Raw genomic sequence first — 13,822 nt, 5'->3', positions numbered from 1 at the left:
CTGGCTCGTGTCGCAAGGTCGGCCAATTGAGATTTGGGCGTTCCCCGATTACCGTTATAAGTCGATGAGATTCACTCCAATCGACAAATACCGTTATAGGCCGATGAGATTCACTCCAATCGGCATATGCATCCATAGCATAATTCACTATTGTAGTACTTCACTTATTTCACTTAGCAAATTCATTTCATACAATTCAAATATAATTCGCTTAAAAGAGAACGAGTACGATCAAGTACACACTCGACTCGACAATTGTAAATCACTTAATCAATAAGAAGCAATTCACATAATTGGCAACTATTCATGCACTTGACACTCATCAATTCAAAACTAATGAGTAAGTGCAAAATAAGATCTTTAGTGGTCCGCTCCGAGATTCTCTTCAAGATCCTCTTGAGTGCTTGAAGAAATAACAATTATTTATCACTCACAAATACTTACAAACCTCTTGCCAAACAAGGAAAAATGTACACTTGCGTAATACTAAGACAATGTCTTAAAAGATATTTAATATCTCGAAAATTGAGATTCAAAAGTGAGGATTTAAAGTCACAAGAGAAACTTGCATCCTCCATGAAAATGAGTTTGAAACGATCTATCAATATCGAAAGACAGTGAAAAGTTCTCAAAAACTCATTTCCGAAGAAATCATGAATTTTCAGCTTTGCGCGATAGACTTGATAAAATCAAATCTTGAGTTTTGCATGTCCAAAAATGGAAAACTTTATACCATCGGAAACTAGGTTCGAAGTACTAAAAGTTCCTAGAAGATATTTTTCCAAGATTCTAAACGGAAAGAATTCTTTTGTCAGCTCAAATTTGCTGATTTAAACAAGCAAGACAGAATCAGTCTTGGTTTTCGGTAATATTTGGAAATTCGGAAAAATTCACAGAAAGTGAATCAGCCTTTGAAATTAGCAACTAAATAAGAGTTCCAAACAAGGTTTCAAACACAACAAGCGGAACTAAATTCGGAGTTTTGGACAACAAGATATAACAGTTTGAAGTTGGTTGATTTTTGCAATCTGATTAGTAAATTTCCAGATTTGAAGAGCAATTTTTGGGGCATCATTTGGATATCAAAATGGTATTGAAATTACCCCAAATTTGGTGCAATTAAACATCTACATCTGGACTACTTCTCTACCAAATTTTATGCAAAAACTCATGTGGGAAGGTAGTTAAAAAAGCTACCAAAATTTGGAAAATTCTCAAGGCTAATCTGCCAACTCGGCCCTTTCTTTCCTTTCAAAAGTTTGGTACAATGAAATCAGCCCCAAATCGATCCATTTTTTAAACCAAAGTTCTAGAAACATTCAATAAACAATTGATGGTTAATGACATTAAAATTTTCGAAATATAACCTCCCAAAACAGGTTTGACCATTCGGCCAACAAGAAAGGAAAAAGCTTCCAGTTTCCAGCTTTGTTGCGCTTTCGAAATCAAACCATATCTAACTCTATTAAAACTCAAATTGAAAATGGTTAATGGCGTTGGAAACTAGGTTCCAAAGGCCACAATTCATCAGAAGACATCATTCTGAAAATCTTTTCACACGCGGGACAAAATCAAGCCACAAAACGCAGCTTCCAGTTTCATTCGTATGAACAATCAAAACAGAACAGCTAAATTTGCTGACTCACTGCGGTTCACTCAAAATGAACTAGTAGGAGATTTTTATACCGTTGGAAAGCTTTGAATGTCTAGTTTTGAATGCCGCTAATGACACTCAATTTTGACTTTTGTACAAAATGTTACGTTCGAATAAAGAAGCACTGTCCGAGGCCTTTGCTATACGTTTTCCAGATTTGATTCTTGCCAAAACTCAAGTTTTGTGCAACCAAATGAAATGATTTTCGAAAGGCACATTGTACACACAATATATAACATATATCCATCAATTTCACAGCCAAACAATCATCAAAATTTCGAAAATGAAACAGAACAACATGACCAGATATTCGGCCAGCTTGCCTTAGCTACATTCCTTCGATTTCTCTTCACTTTCTAACCATAATCTTCTCATACAACATATAAACAACCATAATCAAACAATTACACCTCAAGTCAGCTACCTATAATCAACCTCAAGACCGCTAGCCTAGAGATTAAAGCAAGATAAATGATTTCTTCAAGTCCTCTAACCTAGTTCCTTGCTTAGGGTTGTAAACCCATGAAGATTAACCACTAATTTTTGATTAAATGGAAAGATAAAAGAGATTGAGTGATTACCCTCTAAACCCTTGATGAAAGTCAGATTTTCCACCAAAATTTTCTCCAAGAAATTTCACGAGATTGCTCCTTGCTCCTAGCTAGAGTGAATCTCCAAGTTGCAAGTGATTTGGTGGAAGTTTTGTGGGTGAAATGAAGCTAAAACAATGGAGTTTTCCTCCACCTTCTTCCTTGTCTTGCTTTGGCCGAAAATGGAGAGGTAAGAGAGAGAGTTTGATGGTTTTTGGCTTGTTTTAAGCTTGGAGAGAAAAGTAAAGGTTAAGCAATCCAAAAGTCAACTAGGAATAGTTGTCGCGCGAGGGTTTCGTACCACCGTTTTCTCTCGGGTTTGATAAACACTCGTGCACTAATCCTCCAAGGTACTTCCTTTAATATGGTAATTAATCACTTTTACTATTCTAAAATTAATTTCTCAAATCTCCAATTAGTCGCGCGGTGTGACTTTCGGGGAAGCTATCGACGCGTGCGCGGTAAAAGCTTAATTGGAACTCACTCATCTCGAATCCCTCAATTAACTTTTCTTAGTTTACTATTGATCATTCTTAATTCTCCATGCTTATTGCACTCTCGGATCGAATATTGCTTCGAAAAACGTGTACTCGTTATTCGTTATTAAATGAGCCTCCGAAAAATTAAATTTGCTAACGGGACGTTTTAAAATTATAAGTGAGATACAAATCCATGTAAATGGGTTTAAAATGGTTGAAATAAATTATTCGGAGAAAATGGGTGAATAAATAATTAAATAAGCCAGTAAAATAGAATTAAAAGTATAAAAAATTCAGGTCCTCACATAGATGCTCTTCCTTTGTCCCAATCGTATTATAGGCATGGTTTGCCGTCGTGGGTCGTGCTCGCAGTTGTTTCACATCCGTTGTAGCATATCGGTTAAATATCGGATCACATTATAGCACATAAAAATTTTCAAAAAATCTAAAAAAATTATTAAAATTAGAAAATATCAAAAAAGATACAATTTGAAAAAATATCCGAGCCGACTCCGAATTAATTCGGATATATCGGCCGAAACCATACATCACGGATTCAAATCGATCAATATTGGCCGAATTAGAGCAAGTTGCCGTGAATATGACATGATTCGGGGATCGGTATCATGCCGATCCCCTCCATTTTGGTTAGACTCGGCTGGGTCGTATCATAATTGGCCGATATTGCTAACCATGATTATAGGATGACAGTGGATGAACGTGGACGTGAGACTTTAATTATCATATTTCTCTTTGCCTCTTCTTTTTTCTCTTCTTCTTTCTTTGGAATTTGTCCGTCATTAAAATTTTGTAATAAATGGATTTAAGTGAATTATGTGGATTGTCCACTTAAAACCATTCAACTAAATGGATTTACTTGGACAACCATTAATATCCATTTAAATTTTTTGGTAGATCCATGTTCATTAAATTGCAGTTGATATGGATGGTTAAATGGATTTGGATAGGAATTGCCGCCTCTATTCAATAATATGCACACTTGTAATAGAAGCTTCACTAAATTTAATCTCCTTCAAGGTGTCAATGTAAGTCCTGAAATTCGTTTTTCTTTCCACAGCAAAAATAGGCTCACTTTGCCTTGCCTATTCCATTCTCTTCCACATTAGCAAATGATTCAAGTCTTTTTTTGGGATAATTTCAGAAACCCCCCTTGAGGTTTCTGATAATTTCATTTAGCTCCCCCCAATTTTAAAAAATTACACTAACCTCCCTTGCTTTTACTACTTAAGTAACATTATAGACCCATTAGGCTAGAATTATACTTAAGTATCCTAAAATACCCTTATGCAATATCATAACATCAAAAGAAAGTGGAAAAAATGTTTAGTGATCAATTTAACCAAAAAAAAAGTAACAAACACCTTTTATCCACTTTTATCCAAACAAACCCACTTTTATCCAAATTTGCCATGCTTCCACAATAATTGTAAAGCCAAAACCTCATCAATCGTTTAAGCAAACTCCAATTTATTTCCCAAATTCTATCAATTTTGGTATCACTAAAATCCCAAATTTTACCAAAATCGCACTCCAACTTAATCCCCAAATTCTATCAATTTTAACATAATCAAAATCTCAAACTCTTCCCAAATCACTTTACAAATAGACCATAACCACCACCACCAACTAAAATACCCTCAAAAGCTTCCTACCCCAAATTAACACTATATTTTGTCTATTGACTAATCTCACACCTCAAATTATGAATCCAATACCTATCGCACATCACCTTCCTTGAACAGAAGACCTGGCCAACCACTATTAATGTCTATGCCAAGGGCAACCCTATACTCCAATGGCGTCAAGAACAGAGAAACTAATCTTTACGACAAACTGTCACCAATACTTGTAAATCAAACAAAAATGAAACTAAATGAAGATATTAAATTCGTAGGCCATTAATTTCATTTTTTTTTTCCTCTCTATCACAACCATCTTCATCATCTCCATCTAATTTGACCATGAAATTTTCATTTGCTCCATCAATTTGTAATTTTGGAAATTTTGATTCTTTAATATATGCAAATTATAATAAGAGAAGAAATAAACAAGGGGTCTAATAGTTAAGTACCACAGAAAGAGAGAAATAGACAAGAAATAAACACTTCAGGTAGGTTTGCATGGTGGTGTAGTTGATGGGTGGAAGAGACTGTGGGGTTATGGATAGGAAAGAGAGAATCATAAGAGGTAGAAAAAAAGGGAGGGAAAGAGAAAATAAACTGGTGTTAATTAAAGTAGGGTTAGGGATGATGACGAGTTGTTGCAGATTTTTATATTTTCTCTTACTTTTGGTTTGGTTTCTGTATCCCATATATGTGGTAAATTATCTGTTAAGTAGAGGATATTGTAGTCATTTTATTGAACCGAGGGAGGTTAGTGTAATTTTCTAAAATTGGGGAGAGCTAAGTGACATTGTCAGAAACCTCAAGGGAGGTTTCTGAAATTATCCCCTTTTTTTTTACCCCCCTTCTTTTCAGTCTTAGAATTAGACTTTCTTATCTTAGACTTGAAAGTGGAAGAAGCAACCATGATTGCTTGGCCTTTTTCCTTCTTAAGGCTGATCTTGTCTTCCTTAAACATGTTCAACAATTAGGGTAAAATTTCTTCCAATTTGTTCACGTTGAAGTTTACCATGAAAAATGGAATAGGAAGAGACTGCACGACTATGTTAGCATTGTACAACCATGATTGCTTGGCCTTTTTCCTTCTTAAGGTTGGTCTTGTCATCCTTAAACATGTTTAACAATTCGGGTAAAATTTCTTCCAATTTGTTCACGTTGAAGTTTACCATGAAAAATGGAATAGGAAGAGACTGCACGACTATGTTAACATTGTACTCATAATCCATTACAAATCATAATTGGTCCAGTTTTTCAATATAGTCAATCATTTATCAAATGATACCACAGGTGAACCTTCCAGCATTTTGCACCTAAGTTCCGTTGAGGTCTATACCTCTTAGTCTTGATCTTGCATCAAATAACTCTTATAAATGCACTATTGTTTCACGAGCATTCATGAGCTTATGTTGCTTTTGAAGTTCAAGAGTCATAAGACCTAGGCATGACAACCGACATTAGTATCATCATTCACATGATGCTTGTTAAGCACATCAAACTGTAACTTATGATTCTCCATCAGCAGCAGGGCTTTGAGATGGTACATCATCAAAGGGCATAGGCAATTTTTTCGTATTTGAGAACGATTCTCATGTTACATTGCCAATAAAATAGATTGGGACTGTTTAGTTTGCATGAATCAACAATAGAGTGTAGATTCAATAAATTACTCATCATACAATAAGAAGTAAAGATAAAATAAGAATTGCTACATATGTAATACAAAATCAAAAAAATCGCATCAAAAGTAAATTTCGCTTTTTTTCAAATTTATAATCCTCTCAAATTAGGTTTTGATATTTAAAATTAAGGTTTTAATTTCCTAGAAGGTAGGATCCAATTTAGTTATTTTGATCTTAAATAAACTCAAAAAGCAAAATAATTCAGTAGGTAAGTACTTACTACTAATTACAACTCTTGTAATTCCTAGATTATTGAGTGGCACTTTTTTTAAATGTTTTTTTTAGTAAGGGAAGGGTAAGATTTAAGACATAAGAACAGGAAATGGTGGAATTGAACTCATAACCTTTAAATCTTAAGACCTCAATCTTAGTCACTTTGCGCCTAAAAACACATCATATGTGATTTCTAAAATTTACCTCCAAAATATATTAATCTTTAGTATACTCAATGAGTTATATATTTCAGTTAAGTCTTATCCATTATTTTGAAACCTTATCTCGTTATGAAACTCATCCTGGTAGAACAACCTTGAATGTATTCAATAATTTGACATTGAACAAGAACATTTTGTTTAAAAGTATAACTTTTGAAAGCAATTTAGTTCTTGACTTAATATTTTTCTTGAGAGATGGGTCTTAATATATTTCTAATTGATAACATATTGGGAAAAAACAAAAAGAATTATATATCAAATGATCAGCTAGTTTACATATAACATATACATTGCCTTTGTTTGAAAGGATATTTAAGAGATTATTTAATTATTAATGTAAATGAAAAATTGATAGAACTCATTATTAATTAATAATTCATTGTGCAAAACAATTAGTACACATACTATGCCAGGGAAGAAATATGTGAGAAATTAGTAGCATGGTAAATGGAATAATAAATAAAAAGGAAGAAACAAAAGGATTAATTAGCTTTTCAACGTTTTGGATTTGCAGGAATCTAGTAGGCATCAAAACTTTAATCTAATTTGAATTCAGATCTCTTTTTATGAACCCTTAATATACTATTTAAAGCTTAAGGGACTACAATAATTCAAATACCAACTATTAAGGACCAAAACTACAAACTCAAAATTGTTTGCCTAACAACAATTTGATTTTGTCCATTATTTGTCAATTATCCTAAATTTACCTTAGACCAAACACTTTGGGGACCAAATTTGTATTGGTGGAAATACGACAGACCAGTTTGGTACACAAGCCAAATATTAGGGACCGAAACTCTATTTCTCCCGTATATAATTTGCATATTAAGAACAGGTTAATTTTAAAAATAAAGAATGAGTTTGCATCATGTTGACAAAAATATAATTTGTTTTTATTATGCAGATAATAAGTTGAAAAGAAGCAATGAATGATCTGAAGGAAAAAGTGACATGGTCCTTTTTCTTGATATTTAAAATCTAACTTTATTTATATATTTCACACTGCATCTTTTTTTAATTTTTTTATCCTTTTGCCAGAAATATTGCAGATTACTTTGTGGTTGGATATCTGCTCCATGATGCAGGATGTTGGAACTTTTGTTCTGCATTCCCCTTCCAAAATGGATAAGCAGTGTAGACACCAAATTTTGAATTGATTTATATGCTTCGTTTTAGTGATAAGTCTTGTCTATTGATTTTTGTTTATCTCATGATTTTTGTTGGAAAAAAGAAAGAGAAAAAGACAAAAAAGGGCACCATATTGCACAGGATTAAGATTGAGTACAACACAAAACGCAAAGCTCTTGTTAATTAATAGATGTAAAGGAAGTTCATTGACAAGCTATAAAAACTACCCAAACAAAATCAAAATGTAACTACGTTTTGACCAATCCAACCTTAGGACATAGGATAAGTTGCAGCATTTATAAAACCCGCAAAATGATATATCTAATACACTATTTCAATCATGGCTCGGGTGGAAATTTTTGCGCTGCAGATTTTGATACCCCATTAGATTCAACATCAATATCATCCCCAAAATCTGATATATTCTTCTGAAATGTTTCTAACTGACTGGCTTTGCCTTTCTCAAATTCTGCATTCGCAGCAGTTAGATCTTTGCTTTTTCCCCATATCACGGAATAGAGGCCGATGACAATGACTATAGCTCCAATTAAACTGAAAGATTGAAGACAAGCGAAACATTCAAGCTCTATTTGGCTCATGTTTTCTAGAAAAATAGTTTGGATAGGAGGTTATTTGAAATATTTATTTAAGATAATTACTGTAACACTTTTTATGATGTGATGTATGTGAGATAAAAAAGGTGAATGGAAATTGCGCGTATGATACAAGCAAACAAAATTAGAAATTTTTTTTCGAAGATCTTGAAATTTTTTTTTTAAATTTTTTTGCAGTAGACATTAAATAACAGTGCATGGGCAACAAAAAGGTACTTAGGGAATATCTTCTAGAAATTCTCCAAAAATATTTTTTAGAGTCTTTTTACGTGTCATCAGTGTAACACCTTTTGTAACTATGACACAAAAAAATAGTAATTAAGAAGACAAACAAATAATTGAATTGTGTGTTTATTAAATAATAGGAAAAAATCTTTCTAAAATCAAATTTGCTTTCCAAACACAACTAATATCTCAGTTGGAAACTCTTGCAGTGAATTGGAACTGCAACTTGGGTGCCCCAAGTGAGAAAGTGTTTAAGCTTATATATACCTTCCAAGATGGGTTTGCTCAGCCAACACAATAGCTCCTAGGACAGCAGTAATCACCATGCTTAAAGGACTGAACGCAGTCACAAACACTGGACCTCGCATTTTGTTTACAACACTTTGCATATAATAAGCAATTCCAGAGCATACCACACCCTAACACAAAATTTACAAGATGGTTAGAAGAGGGATCATTGTGGGTGCAGTTATTAGTCATTATCTGCCGGAACCAAATAATGAAATTTGGTTGAACAGTTTATTAATTTGTTAATCCAATGATGGTTAACATTTTTACTAATTTCAGATAGCAACAAGGATCTAAAGTCAAATCAATTTGTTACTGTCAGATGCAATTAAAGCTAATACTAGGCAAAAATGCTCGCCCATTGCTAGAAAATTTTGTACTACAAATTTTCTTTTAACTCTTATATCTTACTAGGACAAGCAACTAACAAGAGATTATGAGAACAGCATTGTATTGTGTCTAAGCAACTATTCCTACATGGTAGAAATTTCCACTTACATGACAAGAACAAAAGCAATTGCAAAAGCTCTTCTTAGCAACCAAATTCGCATGCGGAAAATTTGGAACGTAATCTAAGGAAAATAGTCGACAAAACCAAACTAAGTTTTGCAATATATATCTGACGTTAAAAATCATGTTAAAAAAGTTATCAATTAATGATAAAAAATAATTCAATTTCAAGTTGGAAAGGAAACAAATATGTAAATTTAGAGACCACTTACGGAGTAAACTGCAGCAAGAAATCTAGAGTCAAAACCTATTACCCAAGCGCTCATATTGCGTTCAAATATTAAAGCAACAATTCCACTTTCAATCATGCCCATCAAACAAACTAAGGCTGTTAGGGAGAGCTCCGCCGGATATTCCTTGAGAGTCATGGACTGAAAAATAACATGGATGCAAACAGAAATTAGTAACAAATAATAAATAAAACAAATTTGAAATGGGTTCATTATAATTGTGTTAAATTCGAGTAAATAGAATTGAAGTTAGGGTTTCTAATTCGAGTAACTGGATTTCGAAAAATACAACATCCAAATGGTTTGAATGAATTGCCTCTAATGTGAAACCACCTTTCCACATCAAAAAGTATTAAAAATTAGGATTACTTAATATTCTAATAAACGAGCAGTAGTTATCAAAAAAAGAAAAAGAAAAAGTTAGAAAATTACACGTATATAATGACCTAAAAAGATAAACTCTAATGTGGAAATTGGAATCTTGTATTGCATGCGCGTAAGTTTGGAATCTTTAAGTATTATTGTAGCATTATGGTTACAACTTTTATAGATTTTGTGCATTATTTAGTGTACATGATGCAACCTGGAGTTATTCAATGCAAAATTTGAAGTTAATTGAAAATGGAAATGAATTCACCTGCAATATGAAAAAGCCAGACCAACCAAATATACAGGATATTAGTGTTATTATGCCAGTGACCCAATGCTGCTGCTCAGATGAAGCATTAGTGGAACTGTGATGACCTCCTCCATGTGTAAATAGAATATTGATTATTGGGCCTTTATACAAAGTCATAACCATTGCTCCACTAACTGTTATTGCTGTTCCAATCACCTTTGCAAGACTATGTATCTTTTTAAGGTTGACTGTTTCCAACCTGGTCCATAGAATTAGAGTATACATGAGCTGTGCAGAAAATCATGAAAAAAAAAAATGTAAAATCAATTATATGCACGTTACTTCTTTTTTTTTCCCTCTCGTCCCTCTCACACCCTTCGTGTCCTCAACTGCCAAGCACAGGATGGGACTTTACTTCCTTAAATTGCACAGATTATGTTCGTACATGGTTTGTCTATAATGTACACTTTTTCATCCAAAACAAAAGTGACGAGGATAAATAGCAAAAGGTAGCTTGGATGTATCCATTTTCTTTGTACCCAGAAAAGTATCAGAATTCTTTGTTGTTTTTGTCTAATATTTTTATCATCATGATCAATATTATGAAAAGGTTTACGCAAACGACATATTACCTGAAAGCGATGGCCATTATAAAAGTAACTGCCGGGAGAACATTGACAAAAGCAGATGCAAATGTTGCAGATGTTGACTTCATGCCAACGTAGTATAAATTTTGATCAAGCACTGGCCTGAAGAAACAAATCATGAAACATGGAATTTAGTCTATGAATAAGTATGTTTTTATTTTGACATTTAATTCAGTAACATAACCAGTTAATTCAAACATTTCGAATTTAATCTTCTTGGTTTTGACTTTTTATTAAATTTTAGTGCTTTCGTTTTTTTTCCCCTAAGAAAAGAGCTAGGTACATGTACCCATTAAACTTAATGGCCAATGACTAGGATCTGCAGTAAGGCAAGTTTGAAAAATTAACTATTACTTCCGGGGCACTCAATCGTCCAAGTAAGCGATGATCAACATCTGAAACTTAAAGTTCAGTGACAGAAATAATCAAAACCAAGCATCAGGAGAAGGCCCGTCCAACAATATCTCCCAGAATAAGAGAAAGGAAAAGAGAAAAAAAAAAGTTTCTATGTGTACTTTTCGCCTACGTTGTACCAAAGCTGTGGACATTTTTTTTCAATTTTTCAAAAGAATAAAATGTTACTTTGTTTTCATAAATTCATTTTTCTGGTAGATGACATGTTATTTTAAGGAGTAAGATAAACTTAATTATGCTTATAAACGACACATACATATAACACCACATGAAACACATAAGTAGAGTTTAATATGTCACATCTATAAATTATTATTAACTTTATATCTATGAATTAAATTGGTAAAAGTATTGAACTGAATATCAAATGAGAAAGTTGCAAAATTTGAAATAAGTATCCTATTGTATAAATTAAAAATGAAAGAGCCTTTTTGCGAAAAAAAATAAAGAAGGGGTTTTTCTTTGGGCGCCTGGGTGGTGGTGGTGGTGGTGGTGGTGTTTACTAACACCACAGGGCCACAGTATTAGCCCTAAGGTCTGGATGGGACTTCACTTTTTGAGGTCTGGATGGGTTTTTCTTTGAGTTTCTTTTTCATGATAAAAAGCAAGACAAAAGATACTAAGATGGTTTAAATCATAAAATCACCATCTATGCCTAGCCTTTGGTATTTCTCTTTCCTACGCTAAGAGATATTCAATTTTCTACAAGGCCTCTCTTAATTTCAAAAAAAAAAAAAACGGCCTCTCTTAATTTCAAGAATATTCCAACACAAAGTGAAGAGACATCAAGTTACCGATGGGTGTCAATTTTCTAAGCAAGCAATTTTTTTTCCGACCTGTACGTGCATATATTTGTAGGTCTTTCTATTATGAAAAGTGAAATCCCTCTCAATTGTCTTGGAAAAGTGTGAAATCAGTGTCAAACAGCGTATACATTTAGAGGGTATGTGATAATTAATACTATAATTTTTTAATTTTGATGCTGGAATCATTTTCTTTATTGGTATTCTATTCAGTACCTTGACGGCATAGAATAGAAAAACATGCTTATCCGTACAATATGTGATGTGTGTGTGTTTAGTGTGTGCCCATGCGTGTATATACACATAGAGAAATAGAGTGTTTGAGCGCATTACTCCAAGAGGCCAAGCGCCATAATCTTGAGGAATACTCTGAGAGTAAGTTTTGGCCTTATTTTCCTGCATGAAATAAGGCAGAAACAATACCAATCAGAAACCTTTCTAGCTTAAACTTTCTGCATAAACACCATTTAACTGATGATTGACCTAATCATATACAATGTTCGTGATAAATGTGGCACATAACATCAATGGACTACGAGGTCCCGATTTTTTCAACATGATCGTCTGAGGTGCACAAAGTGCGATAAAATAAAGATAATAAACATAACCAACGATCAAATGAAAATCAAGTACATATAATAAAAGCTAAAAAAATTTTACAATTTTTAGTTGGGTGAAAATAGTTAAAATAATTGATTGTCAACAAGTTGTATTTGCATACTCTCTAAAAAAAAAATGTAATGATTGGCCATGAAGAAGTGGCTAAAAGATGAGATTGATTTTTAACACTAGGATTACTCATGGAAGAAAGTGAACAAACTAACCTTTCAACAAAATATGCAAATGGAGCCATGACTAGGGTGGCAACTGCGTGACGGTAGACTACCAGAACCCAGTGGCTCATGCCACGCTTGAAGGCAACCATGCAAATAATGTACATGCCAGCATAACCAAATTGGAGGGAGACCATGGCCAAGTAAAATTTTGCCTTGTCAAAAAATTCGCTCAATGCCCTGCACAGCCCAGATTGGTCTCCCATCTCTCTCTCTCTCTCTCTCTCTCTCTCTCTCTCTCTCTCTCTCTCTCTCTCTCTCTCTCTCTCTCTCTCTCTCTCTCTCTCTTTCGAGTCTTTCTCTATTGAACACAAAATGGTGTACGAGCATAGACAATGCTAATGTCCTTTTATACCCAAAAGAGCTAGGGATGACTAGAGGGGTTAAATCTTTGATGAAGTATTCGTGTGCATGGATGCGCTTACTCTTATTCCACTTAGATTCCCTTATCCATTGACAGAACAAAAAAAAAGCTAGGGGAAGGGGTTTTGGTGGGAGGGAGAGAGAAGCAACTAGATTCTACTCTACATTTTTAGTTTAAAAAAAAAAATCTGTAGGGTGATATTTGACTTAGTGTTCACACATCGAATAAAGCTTATAAGCCTTTTAATTTCTCAAATTTTGCTCTAAAGGGGATGAGCATTGATAATGGAAAAACTCTATAAATGATGACAAAATTTAGCAAGTATTAATCTTTTTATACTAATAAATATATATATTATTAGGTCTAGATGTGCGATATATGTGTAAAATTTGAAATTATTTATCATGTAACATAATTACTAGTGTATATATTATCAATGCAAATTAGATTAATTCTTAAAATAATGAGATTATAAGTCTTGATTTTTCACCGTTTAATGAGGCCAACAAGAATCACGATATGAGTCATACAACCTGACCAGGTAGCGAATCTTTCAATGAAATTATGCACAAATCTTTCAATGAAAAAGATGTCCGTTTTGTTTCGGTTTCTTTACGAAGTGGAGATTGTTTCATTGACCAACAAATACTGTTTTAGATTAGTGC

General features: G+C 33.4%; 1 protein-coding gene across 2 annotated transcripts; it reads right to left on the bottom strand.

The window, feature by feature from the left end:
- Positions 1-7,759: 7,759 nt before the first annotated feature.
- On the bottom strand, positions 7,760-13,193 carry LOC113711849 (WAT1-related protein At4g08300). Of its 2 annotated transcripts, XM_072067678.1 has the most exons (8): positions 13,082-13,193; positions 12,785-13,035; positions 12,294-12,356; positions 10,729-10,845; positions 10,115-10,355; positions 9,460-9,618; positions 8,717-8,868; positions 7,760-8,162 (listed from the first exon to the last, which is right to left on the bottom strand). In XM_072067678.1, the coding sequence occupies exons 1-8, from the start codon at positions 13,121-13,123 to the stop codon at positions 7,949-7,951; spliced, it is 1,239 nt and encodes a 412-aa protein (XP_071923779.1). In that variant the 5' UTR covers positions 13,124-13,193; the 3' UTR covers positions 7,760-7,948. The 2 variants fall into 2 exon arrangements, with proteins under 2 accessions (XP_071923779.1, XP_027090879.1); XM_027235078.2 differs by lacking the exon at positions 13,082-13,193 and having other exon boundaries at positions 12,785-13,075.
- Positions 13,194-13,822: the final 629 nt, after the last annotated feature.

This window comes from Coffea arabica, chromosome 10e, assembly GCF_036785885.1.
Source record: "Coffea arabica cultivar ET-39 chromosome 10e, Coffea Arabica ET-39 HiFi, whole genome shotgun sequence".
Taxonomy (NCBI): Eukaryota; Viridiplantae; Streptophyta; class Magnoliopsida; order Gentianales; family Rubiaceae; genus Coffea; species Coffea arabica.
Note: the sequence above shows the minus strand (reverse complement) of the source record. Positions and strands in the feature narration are given on the sequence as shown.

Bases quoted from the DNA above. Each gene is read 5' to 3' on its own strand.
- LOC113711849 (XM_072067678.1), bottom strand. From the start codon at position 13,123: ATGCTCGTACACCATTTTGTGTTCAATAGAGAAAGACTCGAA. The intron at 10,846-12,293 runs GTAATGCGCTCA...TTGTTTCTTCAG, and splicing joins ATGGCGCTTGGCCTCTTGGA to GCCAGTGCTTGATCAAAATT. The intron at 8,869-9,459 runs GTAAGTGGTCTC...ATTTTGTGTTAG, and splicing joins TTCTTGCTGCAGTTTACTCC to GGTGTGGTATGCTCTGGAAT.